Source organism: Tympanuchus pallidicinctus, unplaced genomic scaffold (assembly GCF_026119805.1).
Source record: "Tympanuchus pallidicinctus isolate F22 unplaced genomic scaffold, pur_lepc_1.0 scaffold16, whole genome shotgun sequence".
Classification (NCBI taxonomy): Eukaryota; Metazoa; Chordata; class Aves; order Galliformes; family Phasianidae; genus Tympanuchus; species Tympanuchus pallidicinctus.
In genome coordinates, this window is record NW_026294679.1 from 7,761,924 (window position 1) to 7,772,531 (window position 10,608).

A 10,608-nucleotide genomic window follows, 5' to 3' on the forward strand; every position below is an offset into this window, starting at 1 on the left:
AAGCCATAAAACTGTCCTTGTATCTTCTATCCTTTTAGGAATCAGAAGAAATTAGATCGAATGAATTGGATGCAAAATTCAAAGTAACTAAAGGAGAACTAGAGAAACAAGTGCAGGAGAAATCTGACCACTTGGAGGTAAATATGTGATTTGTGGAGAGAAATGTGGACATAGCACAATTGCTAACTTGGTAGTTAAGAAAGCTGTGAGTTTCTAAGATTCTTTCATCTAAGGGATGCCAGGCATCCCCTTCTTGGCCTAGTACTCTATTCCAGGTGTCTGTTTCCAGCCCCCATTTCTGGAGAATGTTTTTTAGTTGTTGCCCCAGATGAACTTTCTAAAGACAAAGCTATAGAAAAAGTATGGTACAATGAGAACAAAATAAGTGTTCTTTTGTTTATAAACATGAATTTTGCTATAATTTGGAGCACAAATTCGCAGGCAGGATTGTCTTTCTCTGAGTATTTTGCTAAGAGTAGCTGCTTTTCTCTGTGGCAGCTTGCTGTTCCAGAAGCTAAATTCTCTAATGATTTAGTACCTGATCACAGGTGCATATGTCACATTCAGTTAAACAACTGTCTCTTTGCTGTCAACATTTGCCAGGAGTTGTTGAGCTGTTAATCTTGTACAGCTGAAACCAAAATGTGGAATCCTATTTTTGTTCTCAGTTCTTCTTGAGAATCAGGAAACCTTTAGAGTACTTGTTCTTTATTAAACCCTCTGAGCTGTTGAGTTGACCTGCATTGAGCTAGATTTTCTTTGACATCCCAGGAAATGTCATTGTCAGTTTCGATTTCTTAGGCAACATCTCACTCTTTTTTTTTTTTTTTTTTTTAAAAGGTGCCTCATGCAAAAATAAAGGAACTGGAAGACTTGAAGAGAACGTTTAAAGAAGGCATGGATGAGCTTCGAACTCTGAGAACAAAGGTAACGTGTGGGATCATAGAGGAGCAAGAGGCAAAATGCTGACTTTTGAAACAAGAGTGTGTTCGATTTGTTAGTTGTAGTTCTAGTTCTTTGAATAGATGTGATTACGTACTGACTAGTATGAAACCAGAAGTACATAACTGTGGCTGTGTGGCCTTTATTGGTGGCTGCTGGCCCACAGTAAGTTTTGTTTCATGGTATGCACCTCATTAGACTGAGAAGGTACAAGAAACATTTAATTGAGATCTCCTGAAGTTGGTCTGTGAGTTGTCTTGCTGGTCCCTCAAACTAGAGATCAGAGGGGCCTTAGAAAAAGGGGTTTGGATTTGTAATTGGGAAATTCTGTCTTTGAATGCACTAGTCTTGTAAGAGCTTCTGAACAAGACTAATGTTAGTCTCACTTGTTTAATTTGATGTTTTTTGCATCAGATTTTGTGTATTTTTCTATCTGTATTTTGTATTTAAAAAAAAAAAAGGTATTGTTGTTCTGATCTGCCTGGAATCATGAAAAGTAATGTGGGGTTTTTGTACAAAAATCCAGACATCTGATCAAAATAATTCAGCTTCAAAGCTTGGGAAAATTTTGTTTTTTTCTGTTTAGGTAAAGTGTCTAGAGGATGAGCGTTTAAGAACAGAAGATGAATTATCCAAGTATAAAGAAATCATTAACAGACAGAAAACTGAAATTCAGAGTTTACTGGACAGAGTTAAAACTGTAGATCGTCTGCAGGATCAACATCACAGGTACACATATGAACTTCTAGGAATGATGGGACTGATTTTTTGGGAAATGGGAAGTTACTTGTTGAAATGACGATGCGTTTTGAAGCATTTATGATGTGGAATATCATCTTAAATGTTTGTTTAATGTAATCAGTACTGCTAGTAATAGAACATCTGTAGTCTCTTCAGAAGACAGGTGAGTTTAGACTCATCCAGTGGAAGCTTTTGTTCAGTATACTGTCTAGGAAGTTCTGTCATGTAGGAGCCTGCTTAGTGCTTGCTTTTTTGGATGACTGGGGAAAGTAAGAACTAAACTGGGAAGATCCATTGCTTCAAAAATGTGATGGGTGAATTAAAGTATTTAACAGCTTCATGCCTGGCAGATACTTTGCAGACAGTAAGGAGCATTTGTGTTTATGGTGGGTTAGTATTAGTTGTGCTGTGTAGAAGTTTGCTGACTTAAAAGTATAAGGAACAAAGAGTTCATGGACAGTTGGGGAGTTTCTGTGTGCATGTGTGTTTCTGTATGAGTCGTGTTAACTAGAATGCGGAAATGCTTTCTGCTTCATTGATTCTCAGTAAGTAAAATAGCTGTTGGATAAACAGAACCACTCACGTGTCCCTCCAGTACTTCTAAGGAGTTCTTACTTGTCATTGAAAAGTCCTTCAGCAATATATGTTCTCCTCAGGTTTAGAGAATGAAGCGTTTTCCATTTGCTCTGCGCTGGTCAGCTGTCCTAGCACTTTCATCAGCCTTCTTTTCTAAGGTAGAATGCATTCCATTAGAGACAACTGAACCTTACACTTCAATCAGAAGTGCAGAAAGAATCAAAATAAACTTGGTGACCAGTGAGAAAACTGCAAATGTTTTTTTCCAGTTATCTTTTCTCAGTAATTCAGATGTCCTTGTAAATGACTCTATTTCTCTATTAAGTTAGGATATTTAAAAGCAAACTTTTGATCCAATGTCTGCAGTGCTCACTGCTGCTATATAATTTTTATCCAGTCTTTTATTTCTCTCTTAAAATGAGCTAAACATGTTATTCTCTAGAATGTTTAATAAAGTTGTGGAATCTCAACAAGAGATTGAAAACTTCAGTCAGTAAATGCCTGTTATTTCTGAAACGGAAATCCTGTAATCTGGAACTTAGTTTTTCTTACTGTTGCTTAGAATAAATAAACCACCTGTCATCGTCTTGGAAGAAGCTTTGTCTTAATTCATGTAAACTCTCATCTCTTTTTTTCTAATGAGAAAAGGATTGTCAGAGCAGGTTTCCTTCTTTTAGAGAAAACTGAAAGGAGACTTGTGTAAAAAGATACCATAAAGTGGATGTTCAGCTATTTTTTGTGCATTGGAGGAAGTTTTAAAATATTAGGAGTTTTGCAGGAAAGATTATTTTAGGGGTCCCTTAGACCATCCTGAGATATGTAAACATTTAATTTTCTATTTCAACCCTGACTGTTAGGTGTAGAAATGCCTCTCATCATAATGAAAGAATGTATTTTGAAAAGCAAAACATGAGCATATTGGATTTGCAGGCCTTTCTCTTACCTGCAATATGCTTCTGAGAATTTTGTTTAGACATCCTGTACAGGGCACAGTGAACAGAGAGGTTGCCTTCCTTGAGGATGCCATTGGCTACAGCCTTAACATGAGATACAGTTTTCTTTGTTATTTCATCATTGCATCACATCATGAAATGTGGAATCTGTGAACTCTTTTGGTATTTAAAAGCACCCAGTGATATGCCAGGGTCATTCATTGTTTTTTTCCCTTATTTGGTCTCAAATGCTTTTATTTCAGTAAGGTTTCATATCTGATGACTTCAAGCTTAGTTTTCCCTAATAAAATGCAATTGTTTTGACAGAGATGAACAAGATATCAGTGCTTTAAAGGAAGAAGTAGATGGTCTCAATTCTCTTATTGCTGATCTCCAGAAGGACATTGAAGGTAGTCGGAAAAGAGAATCTGAGCTATTGATATTCACTGAAAAATTAACCAGTAAGAATGCACAGCTTCAGTCTGAAAACAATTCCTTGCAGAGCCAATTGGATAAGCTTTCTTACAGCGAAAGAGAGCTGCAGAATCAGCTGGAATGTGTTCAGCAGGCTAAAGATGATTTGGTGAGTATAGCATGCAGCTTGTTTTCTGCCCTACTGAGATGTCTGGAGAACATGAATTCCAGCTTTCCTTTCCCAAACTCAAGTTCTTGAGTTTGCCAATCTGGAGAGGAAAGAAATGCCGAAGTACACTGGGCTTAAATGAGGTGAGGGTGTTTCTGTGTTGCTCAATTTGTCTTGGAGGGCAGAGTTCTCTGTGCAGCTGTCATTGGAACAATCAAAAGCTTGTAATTCATGTTTGAAATTTATTACTGCAAACTGTTTTTTAGGTCATCTTTGAAAAATGTAAGGTGAACATCATTTATAATGAACATTTTCAAAAAGAAATCAATGTAATGTAATGTACAGCTCTACATAGCTCTCTGCTGCATTGTATACATGTTTGAGAGTTCAGGATTCTCTTACTGCAGCATTGCACTGTGGTGTATTCATTTGCAGAGCTAGTGTTTAGTAAATTTTAAATGCAAGAGATTATCAGGTAAAAAGTGCTTTTTTTTTTTTTTTTTGCTTATGACCTATAATTTCAGACCACCAAGTTGCAGAAGGAGGAGGATCAACGAAAGCTAGAAGTTGAGATGCTACAGGCTCAGCTAGCTTCAGAGCAGAAAGAACTCACAGCACTGAAGACCCATGTGGATGAACTGAAAGATGAATTGACTACACAGAAGCGCAAGCATGCAGCAAATCTGAAAGATCTCACAAAACAGCTTCAGCTAGGTTAAAATTATTTTCAGATACAATGAGCCAGCCTAGTCTGTAAGCCCCTTTGCAGGGTCTCGTGGAGATTAGAGTCATGTCAGTATTTGTATTGAGTGCACTCCTTTAAGATCTTGTCTCTAAAGAGGATGAGAGTGAGCGAGCAAGTTAGATTTGGGGGAAAGTGCAGTTGGAGTGAACAGCACTTAGTGTCAGTTGTCAGTCTTATTAGACTAATATCTAATAACTTTGGCTTATTCATAATGGGCTTATTCATAAAATGAAAATTTTATCTCAAGAGAGTTTGCTCTTTGTTACCCTTTGTGTCACTAGCTGAATGTCACTGTGGGGTGCATAAGGATCCTCATAGTTGGATGAGCATATTCAGAAATTGCTAGAAGTCTTCTCCTGGCTGTATCAGGAATTACTGCTGAGGGGTAATGTGTAGTGTATTAAACAGAGCACTTCAGTTGATAAAGATGGATGTAGAAAGCCCAGTTGTTTTTTTTTTTTCCAATAAACGGAAATAATTACTTGATAGTTGGTAAGCTCTGAATGCAGATAGCTTTGAATACATTCAAATCTGTTTGAAAGGGGAAAACCTCCTACTGGCGTTTTGCAAGAGAAGTTATTTGTCTCTTTTTTTGTATGAATATGAACAGCTGTGCACTTTCCCTTTTCATCCCTATTGAATGAGTGGTGCTTCTGGCACAAGTAGTACTTTCAGCTCCCAGTAGTGATAGTCATGAGATCCTAAAACAGAGCTGCCATTCTGTCATTCAGCAATTATAAAAGAGGTAAAATCAAATCTAAGTCATCTTGATCTTAATTAATTTTCTGTGACATTCCCCTGTGTCTACAAACTGCTGTGGTGTATTAGGGGTCTTAGTGGATGTTGCAGTCAGGTACTTCATGCCTAGGGGAAGGGAGAGAAGGAGGGCAGTTGTTTTGCAGCTGGTAGTTCTCCCATGCCCCCACGTAGCTTTTAGTTGCAGCCTTTAAGTGGTCAAGCCAAGTGAAATTATTGCAGGTTACAAAGGATTAGAGTGTTTGTTGTATCATACTGTGGTTCTTGATTTTTAATCTCCTGTTGGTAATCATAATTTCATTATACTTTTAGCACGGAGGAAATTGGATCAGATTGAAAATGGTAATTATGACAAAGAAGTCAGCAGCATGGGGAGCCGTTCCAGTTCATCAGGTAATATGACAAATAACAGGGCTGCCACAGCAATCCTTTCATCTTAATAAGGTTGCCATGGTGTGCTGCCATGAGCTTTTGTTCTTTCTGTGGTTTGTGCATATCTGATGTGTGGGCAATCTCCCACTAGAGCTGACAAAATAGCCTTCAAACACCAAAATGCACGTGGCTGAATGCAGTTAAGGGTTCTTATTTCATGAAGCTTGATGTTTTTATGTTTTGGATCTTCTTAAGCACCTGACTTTGCTTTTATGTTTGGAGGAAGCTCAGAGCTCTCCAGTTTGTAGAGGACCCTATTAAGTGCAGCCAGGGACAAAACAAAAATTTCCAGCAGCTTTCAGCAGTGTTTAACTGCCCTGTGGACAGTTGTAACTGTGTAAATGATAAAATCAGTTAGCATGTTTAGAAGCATCAGCGTATTTGTGTGAAATTCATGACTTTCTATCCAGTTACCAGTAAAAGTTATCTTTAGTGCTGAAAACAACATCTGTTTTCTTCCTCAATAGATTAGGTTTTATGTTGAGTTAGGTCTGCCAAATTATTGGGTGATCTTGCTGTATAAGAGAGAGATACTTAGAGAGTTGAACAGAAAGCAAAAAATATTTCAGTCTCTAAGTGATCAGTGCTGCAGACTATTTGTAATGTAGGTGTCTGGTCATTCTGTAGACAGTTCTCATGGTTGTAAGCTTCGTGGACTCTAGAGGAAATCTGTTTAACATCAGTTCAATCTTGTGTAAAGCAGTATTAATGAATATGAAGGTACTTCTACAAAAGTATTACCAAAATAAACTCAGTTACACTGATGTGACTGTGCCTATATTAGGGGACTACGCTGCTGTTTCAGCTTGCATTTAAATGGTATAAATACTACACTGCTCACATGTAAGGGAAACCAGCATTCTGAAGAAAACAGGCTATTGAAATGTAACGAATGCATTGCACTGGTGAAGTTCTGTTTTACCTAGGTTAGAAATAAAAAGAGCTTCTAAAATTGGGATGTGTTGGCAGGGTCCCTTAATGCACGCAGCGGCAATGAGGATCGGTCTCCAGAGAATACTGGATCTTCAGTGGCTGTGGATAGCTTCCCAGAGGTGGACAAGTCTGTCCTGGTCGAAAGAATTCTGAGGCTACAGAAAGCACATGCTCGAAAAAATGAGAAGATGGAGTTTATGGAGGATCACATTAAACACCTAGTGGAGGAAATCAGGAAAAAAACCAAGTATGTTCTGAGTTTGGTTCATAAAATTTTCAGTATTGAGTATGCATAAACTGTTGTGTATATGAGACTCTTTTTTTCTTTAAGAGTTCTTAGTGTAGTTTTGGTATTGTCAGCTTTTGTTGAAATGATGTGGGAAGTCATGAGTTGAACGAACAGTGATGCTTCAATGGCTGTTCCAACAAATGAGTCTAACTGTGGGTGCTGGCTGAAAAATGAAAAGAAGAAAAGGTTGCACCCCAGGCTGTCTTGTACTTTGTTCTCTTATGGATTAATGTCATGTAGGTCTCTGTAGCAACTGAGAACTGACAGTAGTGCTGCAAATCGTTCTCCAGAAACTTGAGTCAGGCAGAAATAAAGTATGTGGTTGGAGTTGTTGCTAGGAAAGTTGGTTTAAACAACTCTTTCATGTATGAAATCTCTGAGCAATTTTGTGTACAGGTCATTAATGTTCTACTGTCCTTCCTCTAGCTCTCAAGGCTTACTTATTTGAGTTTCAGCATGTGTTGCTACACTAATGTAATATATCTTTCCTGTGAGCTGAGGGAGATGGTTTCTGTGGGATCATGAAATCATCATAAATTGAAGACTGTTGTCATGTTTCATGAGACAAGTTCAGTTGCTCATCTTTCAGGATAAGTGGTGTTTTCTAACAGGTCATTCTATCTTTCAGCAAAGAAAAGTAGATGGGGCGTCTTTTAGTTCTTTTATTTTGGCTGCACTAGCAATATTATTTTCTCAAAGTACTTCTAAGTACGTATAACTTGCACACTGTAGTGACATGACTATCCAGTGTTGCCTGTCTCACCTGTATACCACAGGTGATAGATTTTCTGCTGCCATAGGAGTTGCAGGACTTGATTGCCTTTTCAGTAATACAGTTGTGATTGAAAATTATTGTATGTCACGATTCTGAAGTTAGTTTGGTGTCTGCCTTTTCTCTGCCTTCTAATGCCATGATGTCTTTGTTATTTTTTGCTCAGAATTATTCAGAGTTACATTTTGCGGGAAGAAGCTGGCGCACTGTCCTCAGAGGCATCTGACTTCAACAAAGTACACTTGAGTAGGCGGGGAGGAATTATGGCATCTCTGTATACATCTCATCCTGCAGATAGTGGTCTCACGTTAGAACTTTCCTTAGAGATAAACAGAAAGCTGCAAGCTGTGTTAGAAGATACATTACTGAAGAATATTACACTAAAAGTGAGTATCTGCCTCTTTTGTTTTGAGAGTTCTTGTGGTTCTGAAGTAATCTCTTTGAAGAGATGCGTGCTATTGAAGGAGGAGGCTTTTTGGATGTCAGATCGGTGTGAATTGTGACACTGATAGCACTGGGTTAATCTAAGAGTGCTGTAACTTGAGGTACTGCTGCCTCCCTGTGACTCCTGTCATACGCTGCACTGGTGGGCTGGTTCTCAGCAGTAAATGTTGGCTGCGTGTGCGTTCTGTGGAGAAGGGGTTTTGCATGTTCTCCCCAGCTGTGCAGAGCTTGTGGCGTGGGCTCCACCTGCCAGGCTGTGTGCCAGGCACTGCTGAGCTGGGGCAGCACTTCTGCTGTGAAGGGATGGGAGGCTGAAAAGAGTTGTGTAGGCTGCCAGGTGAACTGCAGTGTTCTGTAGGAGCTGGAGATCTCTTTCAGTAATTGTCATTCTTGAACACTGTACATTTTAGAGGCAGCCTGTAGAATCTTAGTAACCATAATGAAGGCTTGCTCAGAGGTTTGCATCTTTAATTGAAATGTGTTTGGTTTTCTCTACCTTTCTAATCATTTGCATTTGTTCTGAGTACTTGTAAGTGTCAATCTGCTGACATAATTATTTTAACTTGTTAGTGTATGTGCTGATATTACTGGTTTTCTCTGTGAGTTAACCTACTCTTTTTTTTCCCCTAAGGAAAACCTTCAAACCCTAGGAACAGAAATAGAACGGCTTATTAAACACAAGCATGAACTGGAACAGAAAATCAAACAGACATAACTAAAGCTTCTGTGGAATAACTGGCGTGAAGATGCAGAAAAGGCAGGTGCTACAGACCACTATTTTTTAACGTTTTTCCTGAAATTTGATTGCCTGCCAGCACAAGCAGTATTTTGTGTACGCAGCCTTTAGTCATGCAGGCTGTCCTTACTTTGAGAGATCTGCAAGCATCTGTGTAGTTCTGTCTACTCAGTACCAGCCTGAGGTGTTGCTGAGTTTTACTGACACTATGTTGATCTAAAACTTCCATTTGGAATGACATACAGATGCTTCGCAGTGCATACTGTGTTTTGAGTGAGTTGCAGTGAGACTTTCATTTCTGCTGTGTAATTAATCAGTCTCTTAATGATGGAGCTTGAAAAATAAACCAATTATGTTTTAAATGCTGTCGAACATATCCAATGTTACTGAGCTTTAAGGGCTTTCAGACGTTATTTCTTGCATATTAATTCTGATGTTTAGGTTGATGAAGAGCTTTTGACAAATGCATGGAAAAATGCTTTGTCACAAATTGTTTTTTTGAGTGATGATCATGATATTGTTTATTTTCTGTATTGGATTAACATTCAGCTAATAGATTCCTTTATTGAAAGGAAGTGAAACAACAGTAAAATTAAGGGTTCGAAAGACTTCTTGATGCAGTTGTTGAGTGTGTGTAACATAAACATCAATTCAATAAATCCTGTAACACCTGATCTTTAGATATATAGATCTAAAGAAGTCTGATCTCAGATGATTGTCAAAAGTTCTCCAGCATTCTGTGTATTTAACAGCATTTTAAAAGAGTTCAGCTGCCCACTGTTACATTGTGATTGCGTCTGTTTTCAGACCAAGGAAAAAAAGCATTTTTTTCAAATAGAAGCTTACTGAGTTTTCTCATTACATATGGATAGATCTGCCAGTGAAAGTGATGGTAAGAAGTGGAACCTGGAACTTGTGGGATTTTTGTCTGTTGATTGAACTGTAAAAATGGCATAGAAATGATGTGACTCCTTAATTTTACTGTTGTGAAGAATTAGGTGGTCAGTGTGGCATGAACTGAGAATGGTTTAATTGTTGGTGTTTGAGATGGTGATAGTAGAAGAGGAACAAGGTGACAAGGTTCTAGTTTCACAACAACATATTCACATTTTAATTCTAGGGTAAGTAATCTACAGAATCTGAAGTGTCTATTCCAGCAGTAGATGCACTATTGGTGCACTTACTGCCTTTTGACCAAAACATATTGACCAGTTCACACTGTAAATACATATTTTGTTTTTTTTTCTTAATTACTTGAACTTCCTATTATGGAAAAAAGGTTGTGTACACTTACATGCTACAGCATTCAAATGCTCTAGCTATTTGAATTAGGGCACTTTGGAGGGGGGGGGAATCTGTCTTACTCCATGTACAGTTTACATCATATACAAAACAAGGGCTTGAATCCTGCAGCATACAGGGAGGGGAGCTTATGAAAGCATCTCATGTGCTACTGAGTCACTTGAGTGTTGTTCTAATGAGCCATATTGAGCAGAAGGGTCATGTTTAGTGTGAGTAGATGGTACAGGATAGTGAGGCTTCCTGTTCATTTCAAAGATAGGCATTTCTGAAAGTGCTTGCAGGTTCAAGACCCACTTTGAGGTCCAGAGAGCTTCAAGGGTCTTTGGATAGCTGTCCTTTCACTGTCAGCGGATTTCATTTAGAAATGAGGGAGTGGAAACCAATGATTCAGATTCTCATGAGCTTTGGAAAAACTGTGACCCGTT

General features: G+C 38.4%; 1 protein-coding gene across 2 annotated transcripts in view; it reads left to right on the forward strand.

The window, feature by feature from the left end:
• The window catches only part of CCDC186 (coiled-coil domain containing 186), a 28,697-nt gene extending 19,454 nt beyond the window's left edge, over window positions 1-9,243 (forward strand). For both annotated transcript variants that reach the window (XM_052677656.1, XM_052677655.1), the window contains exons 8-16: window positions 39-137; window positions 841-927; window positions 1,529-1,671; window positions 3,519-3,774; window positions 4,299-4,488; window positions 5,588-5,668; window positions 6,677-6,887; window positions 7,868-8,087; window positions 8,777-9,243. In XM_052677656.1, the coding sequence (XP_052533616.1) occupies window positions 39-137; window positions 841-927; window positions 1,529-1,671; window positions 3,519-3,774; window positions 4,299-4,488; window positions 5,588-5,668; window positions 6,677-6,887; window positions 7,868-8,087; window positions 8,777-8,860 (1,371 nt within the window). In that variant the 3' untranslated portion in view covers window positions 8,861-9,243. The remainder of the gene's footprint in view (window positions 1-38; window positions 138-840; window positions 928-1,528; window positions 1,672-3,518; window positions 3,775-4,298; window positions 4,489-5,587; window positions 5,669-6,676; window positions 6,888-7,867; window positions 8,088-8,776) is intronic.
• Window positions 9,244-10,608: the final 1,365 nt, after the last annotated feature.